This window comes from Neofelis nebulosa, chromosome 2 (assembly GCF_028018385.1).
Source record: "Neofelis nebulosa isolate mNeoNeb1 chromosome 2, mNeoNeb1.pri, whole genome shotgun sequence".
Taxonomy (NCBI): domain Eukaryota; kingdom Metazoa; phylum Chordata; class Mammalia; order Carnivora; family Felidae; genus Neofelis; species Neofelis nebulosa.
In genome coordinates, this window is record NC_080783.1 from 51,905,292 (window position 1) to 51,929,675 (window position 24,384).

The window sequence follows — 24,384 nt, forward strand, 5'->3', positions numbered from 1 at the left end:
GTCTTATCCTAATAAGTCCTAACACAAATGTATGATTTCTAAGTTAGCTACTTATAAAATTCACACTCTATTTTCCTTTAAAACAAGTAATAGGTTGATTCAGTTTCCAAGGTAGCCCACAAAACATATTGATTCCATGATACAGCTAAACAACAATACACGGTCCTTTGGCAAGGATTGAGTACTGGAAAGTCAAATACTTAAGACTTTTCTCATTAAATACAAGGGCATTATTTCCTTATTCGTTACCATATTCTATCAGCAAACCTACTTCCCAAGTATATTTTGTCTCTGTGTACTCTCCCTCACTTTTCTCTCATTGCCATCTCCATCAGTCTAGACTGAGTCACCATCATCTTTGAGGCTGTCTGTCTAGACACACACCAACCAGCTCAGCACTGGGATCTTGCTGTCCTCCAGTTCCCTTCAGAAGTGGGGGCTGGAGGTGGGTGAGGCATTCAGCTCTCTTCTGTTCCGGGATCCTGAGAAATTATTTGGGGGTGTGCTGTCACCCTCCTCAGGGTTTTTCTGTTTGGAGAAGGTCAGGCAGGATTCAGCATCCCTTCTCAAGATCCCTTCTGTCTTCCTTTGTGACTTCTCTTGTGTAACCGAGGGCGTCTTTGCACATGCATAGGAATGGAAACCCTACTCTGACTCATTATATCCTCTTCCACTGTCTTTGGCTGAGCCTCTCCTCCTTGTCTGGTATCTAGATTTTGAAACTCAAGGAACAGGAGTTTTCCCCCTTCAGGTAATTGTGTTTCATATATAACTTGAATCAGCGAATATAATCGGCTCTCTATATGGACAAAGGGCCACAGGGTAACAGCAAATATTTGTAAAAATATTTTGGGATATCATCTTTTCACATATAAAACAGGGCCTGACTGAAAATGTTAACATATATAGTATATGCATCAAAATAAACAACAAAAATGAACTTTTTTCCTCTATTAACTACTGTAAATATCTGAAAAGTTTAACCACTAAAACTAGAGATTTTCTGCCCATGTTTTAATACATTTATTCATTTATTCAACAAATATTTATGAAGGAGAGTCTATGTACATTGATAATTATTTTGCTATTCTGTTTGGCTATTGTTAATTCCCTCTTGTCATTCTTGTCATATTTTGGCCTCCTAGGTTTAGAAGGAAATATGTTCTTTGTCTTCCCTCACACTCCTGTCCTCCAAGCATATTGCAGCTCTTATTATCCATGCTCCACCCCTGCTCAGTTGAGAAATAACCTTTTCTATTTTGCAATTAAGTAACATACAGATAATTCTCATTTGTAACATCAGTATAAAATATTTATTAATTAAGGCACCTTCCCGATAGTTCACCAACATTTTTTATCTCCGACAGTGAAATATTGGGCGAATGGAAGTAACAGTGCTGCTAAATCCATGTTATGGAATGTAACTGAATCATGTTTTCTTGGCAGAGGTATTCCATCAATTGGCAAGCTGTAAATGAGTGAGAGCAGTTCTCAAACTTCAGTGTTCATGACAGTCATCAGGAGGACTTGTTAAAACAGAGTGCTGGTCTCCACCTCCAAAGTTTCTAATTTAGTAGGTCTGGAGTAGAGCCTTGAAGTTCCCAGATGCTGCTGATTCTGCTGGTCTAGGAACCACCTTTTGAGAACTACAGCCTTCGAGGATGTCAAAATGAGGCTACAAAAAAGTGAAAGAATGTTAGAAATTCAATGGTTAGAATCGTAAGATTTTATTAAGAATGTGGCCCAAATATTGTCCTGACTGGTACATGAGATAACTTTGTGCCGAAATGCCTCCTTCAACTGGGAAATTCCACCATAGATTAGGGGAATTAAACAAGAGGTGCTGAACTGGACATTAGCAGTTCCTCACAGCTATGAGTCTTGGGCACAGGGGAGGCAGTCCTGTGTTTTGATTTCTGGTGTGGTCACCTGTCTCAGATCTGGGAAACTACTGGCTCTTAGGCTTCATCTCTGGCCTGCAAGCCACCCTTTTCCTCCAACCTAGCACTCTCAGTAATCTTTGGAAAGACACACAGGTAGATGAAGAACGGAATGCCCTTCTCTCACGTCTTACTTCTCCAATTAGAAGAATCTATTCCCTGGACAATGAGGCAGGAAGATCAATACTAGGTAGATATTGTTGTATCAATACTAGGTAGATAAGATGTGAAAAACATCAAAGTTACTACTTTAACCACTTTAAAGTGTACAATTCAGTGGAATTAAGTACATTTACAATGTTGTTCTACCATCTCACTGTCCACTTCCAGAACTTTTTCATCATCCCAAAGTAAATTCTGTACCCGTTAAATGACAAACCCCACTTTCTTCCTCCCTTCAGCCCCTGGAAACTCGGTTCTAGTTTTTATTTCTATGAATTCGCCTATTTTACCAGGTAAAATTTTTAAGTAGGTAAAAATTATTTTTGGAAATTCCTCCCACTGACTCTTTATGATCCATAGACTCTTTTTTTTAATTTTTTTAAAGTTTATTTATTTATGTCGAGAGAGACAGAGATAGTGCAAGCTGGGGAGGACCAGAGAGAGAGGGAGACAGAGAATCCCAAGCAGGCTCTGCACTGTCAGTGCAGAGCTTGACATGGGGTTTAATCTCATGAACCGTAAAATCATGACCTGAGCTGAAACCAACAGTCAGACGCTTAACCAACTGAGCCACTCAGGTGCCCCTAGACTCTTTTTTTTCTTATAATTTCTTTAATGTTTATTTACGTGTGTGTGTGTGTGTGTGTGTGTGTGTGTGTGAGAGAGAGAGAGAGAGAGAGAGAGAGAGAGAGAGAGAGAGAGAGAGAGAGAACACAAACAGGGGAGGGGCAGAGAGAGAGGGAGACACAGAATCCCAAGAAGGCTCCAGGCTCTGAGCTGTCAGCACAGAGCCAGATGCAGGGCTCAAACACATGAACCACAAGACCATGACCAGAGCTAAAGTACGATGCTTAACTGGGCGAGCCACCCAGGTGCCCCAATCCATAGACTCTTTATGTTGTTCTTTGGCTCTCCAAAGTCATTTTGAAATTCCACCATAGATTAGGGGCATTAAACAAGAGGTGCTGAATTTTTCCCATGATGTCTCAAACTCTTTTATTCCTATGACAGGAGACCCTCCTTTTCCTTCATGTCAGAAATAGAAGTCTGCTTAGACTACCTAATGCAGATGTGTAAATAATGGGGGTTCTTTGAGGACTTGCTTTGTGACAGACACTTTTCTAAGTGCTTCTGTGCATTTATCCATTCCATCCTCATAACCCAAGTACTGGGGATACGATTATTACCATTTCTCTTTTATTGGCAAAGAAACTGAGACTCAGTTAGGATGAAGGATGTTTTCTAAGACCACACAACTAAAAGGTGATGGAGCCAGGAGTTTGACTCTAGAGGCAGTTCTCCTAACCAGAGGATGTTTATTAATCAAAAACATTGGTAATTAATAGAATGTGAAGCTTTGTGCCTAATGGAATGTTTTCAAAGATATTTTTGAGCCAAGAGGACTTTCTGGTGAAAAGCCAAGAGTCATCAGTCAGGCCTAGGGTAGTTTTCTGCTTTACCCATTCCCTCCATTTCCATCTCCCAACTGACTCAAAAAATACAATCTGAATCCCAACTGTCCAAGCAACTTGACTTCTCCTCAGACTCCTCCTCCAACATTCCCCTGGCCCCTTCTGCCTGTTTTGTGGGATGGAACCTCCTCTGCCTAGGCCTCTGCTTCCTTGGATGGATACGGAGGAAGCACAGAGACCTCCTTAGACCTTGAAGAAAGCTGCATCCGAACTTTAATATTCTCCTTAGCTGGTCTTGTTTTAGCCAAGATTTGCCTCTTGAGAATTAAGCTAAGGTCAGTATAACTAACTTGTCCACCCAAATATTCAGTCTCAATAGTCACTCAAATATAATTATCATCTTCTTACAGTTCAAAAAAAAAAGGCTAATAAAACCAAAAGAAGAAAGTTATCAGGTAGACAGAAAAAAGGAAAGGAAACTTCCAACAACAACAACAACAATAACAACAAAATTGTTGAAAAAATTTGCAAGCCTGACATCTTAAATCCTTTTTGGAACAAAACAAGGAATAAATAATAAATAAGTAAATAAATGTGCTTGGGTGGTAGCCTGGAAGAATTAATTCAAGTGTATTTCACACTCAGGAAGTAGGTTACTGACAAGTCAATATGGCATTTCAAATGTATCACCTATTCTTATCCCAACATTTAATTTATTGTATTTCAAAGTACCCTGAAATTCTCCTATACAGATATATTTCTCTATGTGAGAATGATTCAACACACCAGTTTTGAAAAATAAATTTAAGCTTCCTCCAACCAGAAATTCCCTGGTAGGCCAGGGATTTGAAAAATCAAATTTCTTTATGATTTTTTTTAAGATCAATTATTTTTAACCCTAAATTTCATGGTAGAGATGAGATAGTGAATAATGATCACTCATATTATTGCCTAATGTGAAGGTAGTCTGGGAACTTAGCAAGAAAACATGCATTTGAGGGAAAGGATAGCTGAGTAGTTAAAAACTCAGACTCTGAAATCAGACAGACTTGAGCTCAAAAAGCAGCACAGCCATTCCTCGTTGTATGACTTTGAGCAAATCCCTTAAGGTGTCTGTGCTTCAGTTTATTCATCAGTAAAATTAGGGCACTGATAATAATTGTATTTTCCTCATGGTCATATTGTGAGGATTAATTAGATGAAGCTTGGCTCCTCATCTGATTCATAGTAAGTAACAAAGTTAACAGCATTATCATCTCTATCCTCAGATAACTCTGAGGTCTGAGCGAAACTTTAGTACTACTCTTGGGGTTTTGTTTTGTTTTTGTTTTCATTTTTGTTTTTTGGTGGGGGGGGGCGGCAGTCAGCTCAGAGCACAAGTATGTATTATTCCAAGAAATAACACTAATGGATTTGCCTGTGTGAGAACCACTTACCACCCCCCACACACACCCAAATACCCATATTGCAGAATGATCAATTTCTCTTAATTCCCCCAGCTATCCCTGGAGGGCTCACTTAGAAGATATTTACCATGTACGTGTTCAATACCATCCTTAGCCCAAGGTCACTATAATTGCTTTTCTGGACACTGCCCCTCATTTTGGAGTGCTCAATGATGGCTCATTTTTGGTGTGCCCCTTCCCTAGGGTGACAGGTCTTCAAGCCAGGAAGAACCTGAAACTCATGCTCTTCTCCCTCTTCTAGGTTCTTGGACTGTGGAATTCCCTGTCCTGCCCACTGTGCTCCTCTCCCATATTTTGAGCACTGAGACCCCAGAATTCTCTGCCCAAAGATTCCCTAGCCTGTCTCCCAAGTCTTAACAGACTTCTTCTTTAGGTCTTTCCTCCTGAGAGAACCAAGACACTCTTGATATGTGCATCCCATCACCCCTAAAGAGTGGCCAAGAAGCAGCTGCTTTAAAAGCTGGGCCGGTTGATGAAAGTATACGGGGAGGCTGCAAAGTCCACCTGCTTACATAGTAAGGCACTGAGCAGGAGGTTAGGCAGGTGCAGAGGGGCAGCCACAGCCAGCTGGTCCAGGCTTGTCATACAAGGAGTTGAGAATTCTCGATTCAAACTCAACTTTCCCAGGCTTTTATGAAACTTATTAAAAGGTAGGAGGATAAAACACATTTAATAATGTATTCATTTGATGTATAACTTTAAAATACTTAATTATACGGTATTTGAAAGAAATGTGCTCCTTCCTTGGACCCAGCAAACATTAGGGGCAGAATTGAATGATTTAGTTGCTTGTTGAAGTGTGGCCTTTATACGAAGAGTAAAGCAGGGAAAATACACTTTCAAACTTACAAAGCCAGTGTCTAATTGCATTCAACACTTGCATTTTAATACTCAGTAGGTGTAAATGTGGGCACCAATTGCCTGGAAATAACTGTGTGGGTACACTGATGTAACCATATTCCAAGAGTCCATTGTGGACAGAAATATTTTCATTGATATAATTGTAAAAGTCAAAATCTCATGACCTCTCCTTCCGTGGCCGCCTCCTTCTTTAGTCCCTTCCCCTGCAAATTTTCTAGTTCAAAATATAAGCCCTTTGGGAGTTGTGTCATCTGATTTCAAGAGAAAATTTGGGGTATAAATAGCTCCCAAGGATCAGTTGAGCAATGATTGGGCAGGAGGTCAGTTTTCATGACTCCATGGCCCCCCATCTATACCCATGCTTAAGGACCCCTCACTTTCTGCTTTATTGACCCTCTTGGCACTAAAAAAAGAAACAGAGAAAGCATTTCTCAGAAGTCAACAGTGATAACATATTACACATATACTCTTTATCATTGTTTTTGTATATTGTGCACTTTAAGAATTCCTAAGGGAAATGCACCAATGACTGTGTCTTCAGGTTGTAAGATTCTTTTTTTTTTTTTTAGGTTTTTTATTATTTTATTTTAATTTTTGTCTCCTAATTTTTTTATTCTAAAAGTATATTGACAATGTTGTATTAGTTTCAGATATATATAACATATTGATTTGACAATTCTATGCATTAGTCAATGCTTACCATCAAGGTAGGTTTTTTTTTTTTAATTTTTTAAATGTTTATTTATTTATTTATTTATTTATTTATTTTTAATATATGAAATTTATTGTCAAATTGGTTTCCATGCAACACCCAGTGCTCATCCCAAAAGGTGCCCTCCTCAATACCCATCACCCACCCTCCCCTCCCTCCCACCCCCCCATCAACCCTCAGTTTGTTCTCAGTTTTTAAGAGTCTCTTATGCTTTGGCTCTCTCCCACTCTAACCTCTTTTTTTTTTTTCCTTCCCCTCCCCCATGGGTTTCTGTTAAGTTTCTCAGGATCCACATAAGAGTGAAACCATATGGTATCTGTCTTTCTCTGTATGGCTTATTTCACTTAGCATCACACTCTCCAGTTCCATCCACGTTGCTACAAAAGGCCGTATTTCATTCTTTCTCATTGCCATGTAGTATTCCAGGTTGTAAGATTCTTAAACACAAAGTATTTTTTAAGAGCACTCAGGATACAAACAATTATGCTCACTCTGCCGCCTAGCATTAGGATGAGGAGCAATTAAACCATTGGAGTTTTTGAAAGCAAAATTAATTATAGTATTTGAGATCCAGTTTTATCAACTTGTACACATTTATTCCAAAAATGAAATGAGGGCCAAGAGTAGTCCTATGTGTTTTACATGTGACATAATCTTATGTAAATATTCAGGTGTTTTCCCATGTCTCAAGAAAACTGTTTATGATCATTCTCTAACAAAAGCCCAAGACTGTTATTCCACATTATACTATAGTTTTTGCTTCTTCCATATCTAGCAAGATCAAATGAAACCTGAAGAGTCCTTGTGGTGCTCAGAGCTGGGAAGACAGAGTGGACAAGGCAGGTGTCAGGGAAAGGGAAAACGAAAAGGGGAGAAGAGAGAGATGGAGATGAGTGGGGAGAAATATGTGCCATTAGGTGTGTTAGCTTTTTAAAATGTGTTTATATTTAGGTTTTATTCACATGTCTTTATTCACATGTCTTTTATTCAACTTCCTTTTCTCTAAACTGGAATAATCACCTTCGTGAATCTGTTACAACTTATTTATAGCTTCATTAACAATGTCTTGCTATACTTGAGAAAGGAATATATGAATTAGTATTTAACAGAAATACAGTAAAACCTTGGTTTGTGAGCATAATATGTTCTGGAAACATGCTTGTAATCCAAAGCACTTGTATATCAAAGCGAATTTCCCCATAAAAAATAATGGAAACTCAGATGATTCATCCCACAATCCAAAAATATTCATATAAAAATGATCACAGTACTGTAATATGATACAAAATAATAAAGAAAATAGAAAATATAAAGAAAAATAAACAAATTAACCTGTGACTTACCTTTGAAAACCTTCGTGGGTGGTCTGAGGGAGACGAGAGGTGGGTTATCGTGTAGGATGATTTTCACTATCACTAATGGAATCACTGCTATCTATTGGCTCAATGGCATCTTTTTCTGTTCGTGCAGCTTTAACAAGCAACCTATCCAATGACACTTGCTTTTGCCTCTTTTTGAGCATTTCACAGAAATGTGACATTTCATTGATGATCACCCACAGTTCCACAGCAAGTGAACAAGCAAGTGAGAGAGAGAAAAAGAGATAGAAGAAACATTGGCTCAGTTGTGTTCATGTGATGTTCGGCATCATGTACTACTCGTATTGTGAGACATCACTCCTTTATCAATTTAAAATTTATTAGAAATGTTTACTACCTTGCAGAGAATACTTGCAGACAAGTTACTCGCAATCCAAGGTTTTGCTGTATTGGCTTTCTTGGCTAAAGGCATGCAACCAGTGTATAGAATTTTTAAAATTTCTTTTTCCTGTGCCTGTAATTCAAAATGCCATAAAAAATGTTTAATGACTTTTCCACACCAAATATGCATGATTCCCCATAATTTGCTTCAAAAATTAAGGGGTTATTCAAGGGCAAATTAACCTAAAGGCAATTAAGACGATGATTCACAGCAGTGAATTTACTCCCATGCTGCTGCTACTGCTGCTTATCAATCAGATAATACAGGACTCTAAAGACTAAAATTTCTTTTATCATCCCTAGCCTCATTCTACTCCTCAAAGGTAATCACTTATAATATTTCTGAATGTTTTCTAATTATTCAAGAGATACATGTTCATCTCTTACTCTGTGCCATGCACTGTTGTAGATGCTGGTGATACAATAATGCACAAAATCAGAACAACTCCCTGCTCTCAAGATCTTTACAGTTTAGGGGATGAAACATAAAATGAATAAACAAACTAGTATACATACAACATGATATCAAGTGCTAAGAAGTCTACAGTAGGACAAAAAGGCAGAATAGAGGTGTTAACTAACTGAGTAGGGGAGTCAAGGAAGCCCTCTTTACCCGAATACAGTGAGAAAATGATCCCCTCAAATTGGGAAGAGATACTAAGCAAAGCGAACAGCCCGTGCAAAGACCCGAGAGTAGTAGGAAGCCTGGCAGGGTTAAGCACAGCAAGGAAGTCAGTGTTGCTAGAACAAAGTTAGTGAGGGAAAACTGGTTAAGAGATGAAGGTAGAGAGACACAGCTTGTGATGAGCAATGTAGGACATTATGAATTAGGCATTGACATGGCCCGACTCATACTTGAAAAGAAGCATTCTGGCTGCAGAAGGGCGTCAGGACAAGGAGACCAGGAGACCGGTAGGGGGCTACTGCAGCAGACCAGGAGAGAGATGATGGTGGCTTGGTCTCTCTCTCATTCATTGCTGGTAGGAATGCAGCCACTTCTTCAGTTTGGAAGTTTCTTAAAAAACAAAACATACTCTTACCATACAATCCAACCATTGTGGTCCTTGGTATTTATTCAAATTAACTTGAAAACTCTGCATACAACTATTTTTACAGCTTTATTGTAATTGTCAGAACTTGGAATCAACCAAGGCAACCTTGGGTGAATGTATAAACAAACTAGCATATCCATACAATAGATTGTGATTCAGCAATAAAGAATTTCAAAGCAAAATGCACCTTAGAAAAAAGAGCTATTAAGACATGAAAAGACAGTATGGCGTTTAGATCCATAATAGCTAAAAAGGCATTTTAGTTCCTTGCCAATGACTTTTTATATTTCAAAACAGGAAGTACAATTGACTTGCTTAGTTAATTGAATATTAATATAAGATGGATTTGTGCCTTTGTCATCTATCTGATTTATAATCCATGCTGGTAGCTACCACAGAGTGTTTGTGAATGATGGAAATATTCTTTCTTAGCCTTTATATATATAGCTTACATATATAAAGATATTTATCCGCTTACTCTTTATATTATTAGAGGAAGAGAATGAGAGAGAAAGAGCAAGAGAGAGGAGAATGAAATTGACTGATTTTAAGGAATTGGCTCATGTGATTGTGGGGGCTGGCAAAACGGAAATCTGCAGAACAGGCTGACCCTGGCTGGAAATTCTGGCAGGAGTAAATGTTGCAATCTGTAGTCTCAAGGCAATTCCAAGACAGAATTCCTTCCTCTTTAGGGAATCTCTGTCTTATCTCTTAAGGCTTTCAATTAATTGAATGAGGCACCCTCACATTACAGAAGGTAATCTGCTTTCACATCTGAAAAACGCCTTGACAACAACACCTAGACTGGGTGTTTAACCAAATGCCCTAGCCATGTTTAACATATAAAATTAACCACTGAAGAGGTATTTGTTGCTTTTTCAAACTTTGCTTTTAATTAGAGAGTACCATAGCTCATACTTTCCTCTTTACACACTCTTCCTTTATTCCTATATCCACAAATGAATTCATATCACTCTTTCTCCAAGATTATATGCTCTTTTATTCTTATTTTTTTTTATTTTTACATATTTTTGAAGTAGGCTTCACACCCAGCATGCAGCCCAATGTGGGGCTTGAACTCAGAACACTGAGATCAAGGCCTGAGCTGAGATCAGGAGTCAGACGCTTAACTGACTAAGCCACCCATATACCCCCATATGTTCTTTCCTTCTTAATGAATGACATCATGCATCATGATTAAGAATTACCAGACTCCTGATCCCACATCCGCATATGAAATCTCATTTCCATAGGCTGATTTTGTCATGTTTGATGATCTGTCTTGGATAACTTATGAGTTTAGGACATACCAGTCATCAATATCAAATTTGTAAAGAATCAATTGGCCACCATCACAATGTGTCATTCTACTTCAAGTAGCTGCTAAAACAAGGCAGCAGTAGAATTCTTGGAGTTTGGTGACATCACAATACTACACCACAATGATTCTCAAATCCACCTGCCCTCTTCTGTAGCTTTATTTGATCACTGGATAAGAAATAATAGAAATGCCATAAGCCCTGAATTTCCAAACCATGTAGTGTGATATCTTGCTATAATTGTCCATTTGAAATGGACAAAATGCTAAAAAAAGTATTTTGCTTTGAGTTACAGTGTCAGTGTGTTAAGGGTAAATCAGAATCACCCAAACGTAAGTTCCGAAAGAAAGTTAAAAATGATGTAATGTAAGTATTAATCAGTATTAAGTTCCAATTATGTAAGTTTTTTTTGGTCTTCATATATATACATGTGGTTTTGTAACTCTAGCCATTAAGTTGTATATATTTTGTCATAAGTTATTTCATAAATGCATTTGTGCTTATTTAATGCCATGAAAAATAAATACTGGCAAATGACTGTGCTCTGTTTATAGAGAACAGCAGCACATAGAGGTCATCATATAATCTTTTGAGCCTTTTTTGGTAACACTGGGTGCTTTGGGTGGCCTTTCTAATTTTTTTTGCCCTTTACTGGGTCCCTGCCCTCTCAAGTTAGTGTGACTTGTTCTGGAGGCTTTAGCACACGCTGTCATTTCTGGCTACCTTCCATCAGCTTATGATTCTTAGGCTTCACTCTGTACAAAGAGATTTACCCAAGCGAATGGAATCCAAAAGTCAAAACTACAATGTGCTAAAAATACCTAGGATTTATTAAATTGGGGCACTGACAAGGAAATAATGAAGTCAAATGAGACAGAGCTGGCCTCTGTTCTTTCTGGAGGCAAAGCTCAATCGCTCTGTAGAGTTTCTATATTTTGTGGGGAGCCTTTCACACTATCTTGCCAGTTCAGACCTTTCGGGAGTTCTGGGTGATTGGAGCTGACCAGCCTTAAGGGCAGGTATTACTACCCATCAGTCCAGTCAGTGTTGTCTGTGTGGAGCTTATACAGGAGAGTGACAGAGCACCTGTTGCAGTGCCCGATCGCTTCCTCACTCACTTTGTTGATTTCCTCAGCCAGCAATTCTAAACCCACCAATCCCCACCCTCAGGAGAGCAAAATACTGAAGTTTTCCTCAAGAAGCCAGAAGTGTTTCTCTTCCACTTCCACTGGCTCTGTCACCTAAAATGAGCTTTCAAAATAATCCATTTGTTTCTTTTTTTTTCTTCACTTTTTAAACTGTGGTGCTGCTATCAGAATAAATATCTTTTAGAGTACTTAATTTATTATTTTCCTAAAATGTAGAGATCCTGATCAAATGAAATAACACTGACTTTTGTAAACACCAAGGCCTTATTCAAATAGCTTGTGCTATCAGTACCATATATACCCAAGATTATTAACTACAAGGCGACTTTTACAACTTCCAGTCCCCTTTGTTCTTTCCACTCCAGTTGCCTCCTTTAATAACAGACATCTGGGGGCGCCTGGGTGGCTCAGTCGGTTGAGCGGCCGACTTCGGCTCAGGTCATGATCTCGAGGTCCATGAGTTCCAGCCCCGCATCGGGCTCTGTGCTGACAGCTCAGAGCCTGGAACCTGTTTCAGATTCTGTGTCTCCCTCTCTCTGACCCTCCTCTGTTCATGCTCTGTCTCTCCCTGTCTCAAAAAAAAAAAAAAAAAAAAAAAAAACGTTAAAAAAAAAATAACAGACATCTGTTTATGAAACTTCTCTATTTTAGTTTTGTTCATTACAAGAATAGTATATTAATTGATATCTTCAGACTGGTATTGCTACACTTCAATGTTGGGGAAGCTGCAAATGTTCAAGGCCCTTAGTGCTTGCCTTCAGAAGAGAATCAGTTTGAGGAATTCAGAGCTTTCCAAATGTTAATCCAACCATTTTCCTTTTTTGAGACAGCTCATATTGAGGGGTGATCAGAGAGTGATTTGCTGTATTTTAAGTCCTATTGCAGTGTTTGTTTTGTTATCAGTTTTTCTTCACTTTTTCCTCAAGTTTAATCAGTATACATTTTTGTAGAAGACTGCTGGATACCGATGATGAGCTCAGTGACATTCAGACTGATTCAGTCCCACTGGAAGTACGGGACTGGTTGGCTTCTACTTTTACACGGAAAATGGGGATGATGAAAAAGAAATCTGAGGAAAAGCCAAAATTTCGAAGCATCGTGCATGCTGTTCAAGCTGGGATTTTTGTGGAAAGGTAAGTGACACTGTTAGTATCTCAAGATGATAAAATTTGGAAAGCAGGAGATAAACTTACCATATCAAAGTTATGTGAGTCAAATATTTTGCTTCTTGAAGAAAACTTCAATTATAAGTATACATAGAATGAACAAATTTAGGGCTTTATTATGAGCTTGCCTATAACAAAAATGTTTTATCCTGGGTTTATTATTTTTATTTCTTTTAAAATGACATAAAGACTAAAAGCAAAGACTTGACTACCAGTGCCCTCAAATGAACCTTTGTGAGTAACTGTTTAAGAAGTTATAACACACTCATATGTTACACAACTAATTTTACCTGTAAAATGTAACACTTCAGAAAAATGAGTTCTGTACTACATACTAAAATCAAACAGGCCTTTCTCTGTATTAAAGTGAAAAGACCATCCTCTTTCCATCATGGAAGGAAAGATCCCATGAGCTTTTGAAGAGTTTTTTAACATTTCTGTCACTGAAGCAAGGAATACTTGAGGGCTCCTAGAAGCACCAAATCAAATCGCTGTAGTTTCTGATGTGAAATACATGGTTTTGTTGCTATTGTTTTGTTTTTTGTTTTTTAGTTTATTAATTTGAGGGAGAGAAAGAGAGCATGAGCAGGAGAGGAGCAAAGAGAGAGTGTGGGAGAGAGAGAGAGACAGAGAGAGAGAGAGAGAGAGAGAGAGAGAGAGAGAGAGAATCCCAAGCAGGCTCCATGCTACCCAGTGCCCCATGGCGGGGGTGCACAGGAGGGGGTGTGTGTGGGTCAGTGGTGCTGAACCCACAAACTCATGAGATCATGACCTGAGCAGAAACCAGAGTTTGAGGCTTAACCACAAGGTGCCATCCAGGAGCCCTGTGAAATACATGTTGATGTGGCCTAATTTTATATTCATTTAGCCCTTAAGAATATAGGCTTTTTTTTTTTTTATCTAGCAAACAAGATGTTCTAGAATTAAAGTTAAAGACTTGAAATAAACATGTTACATCTGACAATTTAAAAAATTAGTCTTTAGAAATCTCTTAGATTAAAAAACAATTAAATTATATTAAATGATATATAAAAAGATGAAACATTTTTGAAACTAATAAAATTGAGGAACAGAATTTTTTGTCAATGTACTTAAATTTAATAGAGACCACATCATTTTTAATCTTTTGACATCTCTACTTATTAATTTGAATGAACATTATAAACTTTAATTTTCCTCTGTTAAAGGAACAATAGGAACACATTTGGATTTCTAAAAATGTAAATGAGAATGCATTGCAAGAAGTATTTGATGCCATTTGAAAATATAAATACAGCACATAAAGCTTGAAGTATCTTGGCTTGTGCCTATATTATATACAATAACAACCAGTCAGTGATTATTTAAATTATTTTGAGTATTTATTAACCATATCTAATTGGCTTTTATAACAGAATCTTCCATTAGTGTGGTGAGGAGATATCCACACCCCCTTACAAGATGCATAAACTGGTCCCAACTCTGCTGGGTGGGACCAGAAGTCTGCAACAAGGAGGCAGAGCTGGAGAGAAGGAATATCTATTCCCATTTAAAAAAAAAAAAACAATTTTGGAAAGTGTGTGACAGTTATTGATTCTCATTAACATCAAATCAATATTAACATCTCAATAGGAGTTCAGAAAGTCAGTGAAAGAATTACAGGTAAAAGACAGTATGTGTGATTTGCTGAAAGAATATGTATTTGGTCTTTTTAAAGAAAATATTGTAGAACTTGGCAAACTAAAAAGGAGGCAAACTGTGGAGGTAAATTTCTATTCCCACCCAATAAAAGATTAAGATTTCTGCAAAATACATTGATATCCTACATTTTCATTTTTTCCATATGCTACATAAAATATTTTACTTAGTAGGTTATAGAGATATAAAATGTATTTAAGACAACTAAACCAGCATGCAGTCTGGAAGAAATCAATATGCAACAAACACAAGGAAATGAAATCTCTTTATTACTCTTGTAGCCCCTTTAGTAGGTGCATAGAAATAATGGCATATGCTTCTCTTCAGTTTTCAAAGATAATTGTCTTCAGTTTTGAAAGTTAGAAAGACTTCCTGAGCATCCTGTCAAGTCTCCCCTCCCAAGACTCAGTGCCTTGGCAGATCCTGGCAATTTGCTCATCCAAAAGTACCTCCAATCTACTTGCTTTTCCATCTCTACTCCTGCAATTCCAGTCTCCATTTCTGTTACCTGCCATCAGAAATGGGACAGTAGCTTTCCAGTTGGGCCTCCGTCTTCCACAAGTGCCCTCTCCAAACAAGTCAATTTTAAATATATAAATTAGTCCCTGTCACTCTTAAGCTTAAAACCATCGGTTGATTTTCCATTTCACTTAGTATTAAAAGTGACTTCTGTATCATGGGTTTGCAGGTTAGGCCCCCTTTTACCTTCTCACCTTATTGAATGCTACCTTTATTTTTAACTGAGTATCTGTACTGCTCTGATTTCAACCCCATGGAGATCCCTAACTCTTTCTTCCCTTGGGGCCACTTGTCCTGTTATTCCCTCTACCAAAAGTGATTTTCCCCACTCTTCCCCCTTCCTGGTCCTTTCTGTCTTTTCAGAAGCCTCCCCTGAGTACTCTGTATACACTGTTCATCACTTTCTCTACCCTAACCAGCAGTTTACCTCATAGTGCTTAGTGTTGTTTTATATATATATGTGTGTGTGTGTGTGTGTATATATATGTGTGTGTGTGTGTGTGTGTGTATAGTTTATTTATTTTGAGAGAGAGAAAAAATGAATGGGGGAGGGGCAGAGAGAGAGGGAGAGAGAAAACCCAAGCAAGGCTCCACGTTCTACACTGAATCCTGCTTCATTCTACACTGAGTCCCGCTTAGGGGCTCAACCTCATGACCATGAGATCATGAGCTGAGCCTCAATCAAGATCTGATGCTTAACCGACTGAGCCACCAAGGCACCCCTGTAATCATATATTTTTACTTATTGTCCCTCTTCACTGCTCAGTAAGCCCTGTGAAAGCAGCAGATGTAGTTTTCTTATTTGCCACTGGTCTCTTACCTAACGCGGTGTCTGACATAAAGTCATTTTTATTTTTTGTGTGTTGTTTTGTTTTGTTTTGTTTAGGTTTTGAATTATATTTTGCAATTGCAGTAAAAACTTCCAAAAATAATCCACCGTATTTCCAGTTGAACTTATACCACCTGAAGGAACCTAGGAAACTCACTGTTCTTTTTCAGCAACTTCTAATATATCAGCTATTTATTCAAGTGTGAGGCAACTGTATTAAGGTTTCCCCTACATCGATTCTGATTCCAAACATCCTAATTTTTTGTCCTAATATTTTACTCCAAATTATTTACTCCAAATTAGGATTGGAAAAGAATAATGGAAAAGTTTCTCTGTCTCCTCAGAAAGATAATCTGCTTTGTCTTTCTTTACATTCCATGTAAGGAAAACGCACACTGATACTCATTTCTCAACCTACTCCAGGTCTAAGGAAACGGCACCAGAATTCCCACAGAGCCCAGGGAGCCCTGAAGAACCTAAGAACTGCAGCCAACAGCACTGGCTGCAGAATAGTGAGAACAGTAACATTAATACTAATAATGGCTTTCTTGTGTTGAGACTTATTATATTATGCCAGGCATTTACATCATTTACTCTTCACAAAAAGCTTATAATTATCCTTGTTTTACAGATGAGTGACATTAAATAACTTTCCAAAGGTCACATAGATAGTGAGTGAGTCTGTAATTGAAAGTATGTCTTTCAGTAGTGAGTCTGTAATTGAAAGTATGTCTTCTCTTCGTTACAGCCTACTGCCTTTCTGTGCCTTTCTAATGACTAGAAAAATAGAAAAGACTGGTGCCTCAAAAAAAAAAAAACACACACAAAACAACTAAACAACTAAACATCATTATTGACAATAATTATTTTCTGGGTCTGTTATAGTGTAATTGCTAGTTTCCTTGCCCTGCAAGACTAGAATAATTACACCTATCTCAATAGAGTAATTAATATAAGTATTTTTATTTATAAACTGCTCTGAAATCTTCCAATAGAGATAGAGGATAAGGATAATTTTTTTATTATAACCAATTACTCACACTCAAAAATTATTTAGAGTCATTTAAAATAAACATAAAATGGAAATATAGAAATAAATAATGTCTCTATAATAAAGTGGCAAAATACTTTATCAAGAAAACCTAGGACAGATATGTATGCAAATGCAGTATTTTAATTCTGAGCTTCCAAGAAGTCAAGATTAAAAAGGGAAACATGAATTTTTAGCATTTATTATTTTATGAAAAGATAGGTTTTACATAGAAATTAAGTAATACATCTTATAGATTTTTAATAGAAGGTATATTGAATCAAAAAGGTTAACATCTTCTGTAGTGGTTTTATGAAAGCTGCAAAACTTCCAAGTGACTATTCTTATGTTGACCTCCCTTGTTTAACTAATGATATAATCATTAAATAATTATTTTATTCAGGCATTTTGGGAAAAGTTACAACAATATAGTCGATAAATGCAGCTTTCTTATGCACTAATAATATAAAAAGGGATATGATTAATAAATTCTTTCTTCCCGGGACTTTGTGGATGAACCATGTATCTTCCAGTTCTGAAATTGAAGCCTATTGTTATTTCTACACATTGGGGTATCACACTGATCCTATTCTCACATGAACCAGTGGAGGCATTTCATATATTTGGTTTATATCATTTTGGTTGCCCATTGGAAGATGGAAAAAATCCAACAAATTACTGATTAATAAAAACATTTTATTGATGCTATCAAAATAGAAATAAATTTGTTCTTTCTGCATAATTTTTCTTAAATTGTATTAAATGACAATTTGAACAGACTTAAGCAATTTTTGTCAGTATGGTCTGCCCCAATGTTATTAACTTAAAAATACAAAAGCTGTATAAATTCTGATGATACTATGTATTGTCTCTTATAATTTATAATTTACATTTTATAAAAAACAAAGAAGAAAGGAATACATAAAGGCAATAATTTTAATGACATTTCAGCTTCTAGATTGAAAATTTTGCCACATAAATGAACACAAAACAAGAATACCCTTCTGTCATTGATATGATGACATGCCAGAATGCTTTGTTGCATATACAAAGGACAGTCTCTTTTAATAAGATGAAGTTACAGGCAAGATGTCAATCATATTGACTTTGTAGGCTGGTTGTGCACAAATTCATTTGAGCATATTCCACATTGTAGATGCTCAATAAATGGTGACCATAGTTGTCATCGTTACCACAAAGGGAGCTTGTCCCTAAAAATGAAAGTTGAAAAAGTCAAAAGTAATCTTTTCCCTCATCTCTTAAAAAATAGCTGAAAACTTTGAGTAAATGAGTTTTATATATACACTTATTTTTCTCTTTCAGGATGTACAGAAAGTCCTATCACATGGTTGGTTTGGCATATCCAGAAGCTGTCATAATAACATTAAAGGTGAAATGATTTTAATTATTTTAACTTTTTCAAACAGTCATTTTTCAAATCTTAAAATGGTTGGGAGAACATGAAAATAGGTCTTTGCTGCAGCTTATATGTTTGTATATAAGTAGTATTTTAACCATTTTCAACATGTCGTGTGTTCTGAATCATGACTCATTGTAGACTTAAATGAGGATTGATTGACACCAACAAGCTATCAATGCATATGCACGTGTGTGCACACACATATGTGCTTTCTTTTCTTCTTTGTGCTTTATTTAGGTGGATCTTGAATTCAGTTTTGAGATGGCACCAGGACTTGTCAGAATATACATATCTTGTTATGTATATACTATGGAAAAGTTGCATGCATTAAAAAAAATGTTTCAGGACAAAACTTACATGAAAGAAATTTGTTTGGAATTTTAGTTCTGAGAAAATATAAAAAGATAAAATTAAGAAAGAAAACAAAAGAAATTTGTCTCTCTCATCTCTGCTTTTCCTGTGGTTGAGGCCCCATTGCAGTATTAAATACGTTAGAAATAACTAGAGTCAAAACTCTGAAGTGGTAAAAGTTTTGGATTCACTTGTCTCCACTGTGTGTGCCCATGTGAGCACTGTTCCTATTTCTAGAGGCAGTTTGTAGGCTTATTATTCAATATCTCTTATTTCTTTCTATTGTTGAATTTGGGTAGAGACATTCAACTTTGTCTCCTCTAATAGTTTTATGGTTGTTTTCCTGTATCAACCAAGAATTTAAAGGACACTGGCAACAGAATATCCTGAGTTACTTTATTTGTGATTTATTAAACTCTTTTTCTAGTTTCAATTTATATTGTTTTCTTTTGTTAATTTATTTTTAAGGGTACCCTTTGCATTTGTTTTTTTTTTTTTTTCTCTGTTCCATATTAGACTTTCATCTTATTAACTTAAAAGGATAGTTTTTCTTGGGAACTTTTTTATGTTTGTGTTTCTTTTTTTTTAATGTTTATTAATTTTTGAGAGAGAGAGAGCGACAGCATGAGTGGGAGAGGGGCAGAGAGAGAGGGAGACACAGAATCTGAAGCAGGCTGCAGGCTCTGAGCTGTCAGCACAGAGCCCAACATGGGGCTTGAACTCACAAACCGTGAGATCACAACCTGAGCTGAACTCGGCTGCTTAACTGACTGAGCCACCCAGGGGTCCCTGTGTTTATGTTTCTAAAGCTATAATAAAGGAGTATATAACTGAAATGTCACATTGTAGGATATTAATTACTCCTTGGATCTTGTGAGATTTTTATTTACTCAAATGTGGGCAAGAATGTTACTTATTTTTATTTTTCTTATTTTAATAACCTTTACTTAGAAACCAACACAATGCTTTAGTATGAGAGAAAGTAAACATTTTTCTAAAGTTCAGTATAGAAAAAATATATAAACTAACAGGTTGCAGAAGGAAATAGCCACCAGTAAAGAATATTTTTGTTAAATAGTTCTTATTTCCTGAGATACCTTCTTGTCTTGTTTGTTCTTAATCAAGCATCTGCAGTAGTTTATAAATGTAAATTATCATTGTTGATAAAAATCCCCCAAAGTAGAGAACTAACCTTTCATTCAGTGGGAAACCCCTTGCAAGAACTATAAATAGCAGTTTCCTAACAATCTGAACTAATTCTTCTGTGTTAGCTTTGGAATTTGATAAAAGATTTGTTGGCCTCATTTGAGCTTTACGATGGCAAAATGCCTTCTAAGACAACTTTTAGCGATTCTAAATTTACAAACAGATAAAGCAAGTGTTTGGGGATCAAATCAGGGCCAAATGTGAGGAATTTAACAAAAGCATGCAAGCAAATAAAACAAAAATATTTCATTGGTGTTTTCAAGTGATTAAAATTACCATTGGAAGCTGTTATTACTATTTTCAAAAGCAGTATTTTTAGGAGACTGAATACTTTTTATCAGATTCTCAGGTTTCATCATGTTATAGTACAGATAATTGGCCTCTGTAAAAATGTGTTAAATGAACCAAGTTCTAAACAATGCCAGCCCAAATTCAAAATTAATACCTAGCTTTAAGGTTTCCCACTTACTATTCAATAGTAAACCTGTTGTGTGTATGTAAACCCACACTTTGCTAATAGTTTCTAATAATCAGAGCTGACTGTTGTATTTCTTTAAATTTTTAAAATTTCAGTGATTTGTTTAGTATTGGAGCTTCAAATTTACATTAAAACCTCCTTAGTATATAGGACATAATATCACTTGTTACAAGTCCATTTTGTGAACACCTCTGCAAGTATTCATCCTGCAATTACCCAAAGCAAACATCAGGAGGTAGCTGTAACAGTTTGGCTTTCTCTCCCACTGGCAGTGGTTTTTTTCCAAGGGTATGTATGTGTTTGCCTATAAGCCTGACCACTTCTCTAAAGAATCTCCTGAAATGCTGCAATTACTCTCCTCTTCCTTCACGTCAGTCAAAAGACCCACTTCTTTTTCCTTTTCATCTGTCCTTGGAGGAAAGTGTAAATGAATCGATCAAGGGTACAGTGAGTAACAAGGTTGTATATACTCTACCTTTCTAGGGTGTTTGCATCTTAAAGGAAGACATAAAATATCAAAGCTTTAAACCAAAGTACTAACTCTTAGGGTGTAATTTCAAGCCGTGTAGAAGGTGGTGGATGGGAAAGAGAAGTTGGGGCTACTTTCCCCCATCTCCCCATTGACATCACCACATAACCCGTAATTCTACCTGAAAATGAAGCCCACTCTGAGAAAGTGACTTATGGTATGAATTTGAAGAGAGATTGAGGATAAGGTTAGTATTATAGTGTTAACAGGTTTATTACATCAAGTTTGATAACTTTGGGATTAAAGGATTAAGGAAAATCTTAACACTACATTACACATTATGGCCTCACTTTTGTGAACCCATGGATGCTAAGTGGCCCTGTCATATCAAACTCTGCAAAATATAGTCAGATGTTCTAAATCAAAATGTAACCTGCTGAATCTACAATGCTTGATCTTTTCATAGAGAGAAATAGAACTATATAATATTGCCATTTAAAGTATTTCCTCTTTTTTTTTTTTTTACAGGATGTTGATAAATGGTCTTTTGATGTATTTGCCTTAAATGAAGCAAGTGGAGAGCACAGCCTGAAGTTTATGATTTATGAACTGTTTACCAGATATGATCTTATCAATCGTTTCAAGGTCAGAAACATGGGACAAAAGTGAAATGCTCTTAGAATTGGTTATCTGAATAAGAATGAAAAAGCAGAACATTGAGTCATTAATCAATGCATTTTTAATGTTTCTAATTAGCAGGTCACAGAACTAGGGGATGAGTTTACCACACGATATATCCATTTTCCATGACTCACTGACATATATCCACATGGATGTCATGAGGCCATTGTAGCATCATTCCAACAAGATACCAACATCCCCCTGAATTACTCCCAGAATAGTCATGTAGAGACTGTGAGCTATGTTTTCTTAAAAAAAAAAAGATGCTCTTCTATGTTTCACAAACACAGAATGAATCTTTATTGGCAAGTTTTCTTAAACTGAGCTGAAAGGGCTTCTAATTAACTTCATTTAGAGCCATTTAAGCAACAGATTTGATCCAGATTTGTGAGCACTCTGAAACTTGTACCCTTCAGCATTTCCAATGGAATCATGGCATTTTTAGAGCTAGAGGGTACTGGGAGGTCATTTATTTTAATCCTTTATACTACAGATAGAAAAAACAGACTTCAGTTGTAACTGGGAATTTTACCCTTTTAAGAACTAGCCTTCTGTCTTGACTCTGGAAGATATAAACATTTAAAGACCACAATATGGGTGATATTGTTAATTCATCTCTCTTAGTTAAACACATGGGTTTATAATCTTAGGATTGAAAGCTAACAGGTTAATGAAATCATTTTTCGGAACAGCCTACATTTAACTGCAAAAAAAACTCCTGCCCACATCTGACTCACAATTGTGTTCCATCCTGAACATTGTTGTGCTTATGTTGACTTAGTGCTACTATTTTATCAAAATATAATCATAATTATTACTTTTCGCAGATTCCTGTTTCTTGCCTAATTTGCTTTGCAGAAGCTTTAGAAGTTGGTTACAGCAAGTACAAAAATCCTTATCACAATTTGATTCATGCAGCTGATGTCACTCAAACTGTGCATTACATAATGCTTCATACAGGTATCATGGTAAGAAAGCTTTCCTAACTGAAGTTTGTTAGTTTGTAACATCAAATTCCTTTTCTCCATATTGCCATTGTCCCTCTAATACCCATAAAAGTATTATAAGAAGTAATCTTTTGTATTTTTTAGGGTTAGTGAGTTATTCATAATATACATTATCCAAAAAAATATTTTAACTCAATGATAAAAAGATACCCAGAGGCAAATGTAAATATACTGCAAATTTGCCAAAATTTGGACTCTAGAACATTTTGTTTATAAATTGTTTTCCCATAGGAATCAACCAAGAAAAGTGACCTAGATAAAAAGTCTTTGGGATAAAAGCTAGTTACAGTTCTCTTCCCTCATATTGCCATGTTCTCCCAAGCTGACTTCAGTGGATTTTTCTCTTTTACTTGCATTGCTAATTATAATGAAATCTTAATAGGGATTTTGGAAATTATTTATGTGAATTTTTCCAAATTCTCCTTCCTTTTCTTTACATCTGAATGAATCAATGAATAAGTAAATAAATAATCCAGCAGTGCAATCCTGGGACAACAGTGAGTTCATGTTAGGAACTCTGGCACTGCCTGGAATTTCTGAAATGTATCAGAGTTTAGGGTGACTCCCAGAAATGAAAGGGAAGGAATAACTCTTCTAAAAATTCCACACTGACATGGGTTCAAAGGGATATAGTCCCTGTGAGTACCTTTTTGATTCCTTATGTGTCAGCCTATGCTGAAGCAGTGCCACAAAGTGCATGTACGTAGAATGTTCCACCAAACCCCATAATATGCATTTCCTACCTATTTTGATTTCAGAAGTCACACCTATTCTTTTGGGTCATTGGCACTCATATCTATGTAACTAATGCTCTTTGGGGCCCCAAAGATCCTCAATACCTCATCTTTCCACACCAGAGACTATTCCTAACCTGGTCCCAAGCAAAGTCCCTACGGCCACAGTATGTTGTGCTGAAGATATTGAAAACTTGTAACAGTTACATAATTATTATATTTTATTATATACAGGAAACTTTATTATATACAGGAAATTCTCATAATAATTTTATTTTTTCCTAAGAAACTATAGTATGTTGCTTACTATATATACCATCCACTTGCTGTGATTCATCCAATAGTGTCTCATATGATGACTAAAGAAATTGTCTACTCCACTTTTTCATCTTTCTTTTCCTCCAAAATATCACAGATCTATCAATGCCTTGGGCTCAGATCCTACTCCTAAGCCATGTTTCAATTATCTGTTGCTCTAAAACAAACTACTCTAAAATTTAGTGGCTTCAAACAACAATTTATCAATATCTCTCAAGGGTCTAGTTAGAAGGGTCCCAACTAGAAGGTTGTCACTGTAGTCTCTCATGGGCTTACAATCAGCTAGCAAGTATTGCTGAAGATATCTAAGGACATCACTGGGAAAGACATCCATGGTGGCTCAGTCACTGGCTGGCAGTTGATAATGGTTAATGGTTGAAGCTCAGCTGTCTTTTTTTTTAATTTTTAGGTATTTATTTATTTAGTTATTTATGTAGCAAGGGGGAGGGAGGAGCAGAGAGAGAGAGAAAGAGACAGAATCCCAAGCAAGCTCCACACTGTCAGTGCAGAGCCTGAGGCAGGGCTCAAACTTACAAACCGTGAGATCATGACCTGAGCTGAGGTTAAGAGTTGGTTGCTTAATCAACTGAGCCACCCAGGCACCCCTTAGCTGGGCTTTTCATAAAGGATTTTCTTGGAATATTACTACCAATTCAAGAGAAATATG

The 24,384-nt window shown here is 36.6% G+C and overlaps 1 protein-coding gene across 9 annotated transcripts in view; it reads left to right on the forward strand.

Annotated features, from left to right (window-relative positions):
• Positions 1-24,384, forward strand: part of PDE1A (phosphodiesterase 1A) — a 326,360-nt gene that overhangs the window by 239,296 nt on the left and 62,680 nt on the right. For 8 of the 9 annotated variants that reach the window (XM_058712176.1, XM_058712177.1, XM_058712190.1 and 5 more), the window contains 4 exons: positions 12,783-12,965; positions 18,377-18,443; positions 21,506-21,622; positions 22,486-22,626. In XM_058712176.1, the coding sequence (XP_058568159.1) occupies positions 12,783-12,965; positions 18,377-18,443; positions 21,506-21,622; positions 22,486-22,626 (508 nt within the window). Of the gene's footprint in view, positions 1-10,848; positions 11,051-12,782; positions 12,966-18,376; positions 18,444-21,505; positions 21,623-22,485; positions 22,627-24,384 lie in introns of those variants that run through there. The other variant, XM_058712218.1, reaches the window with a different exon arrangement.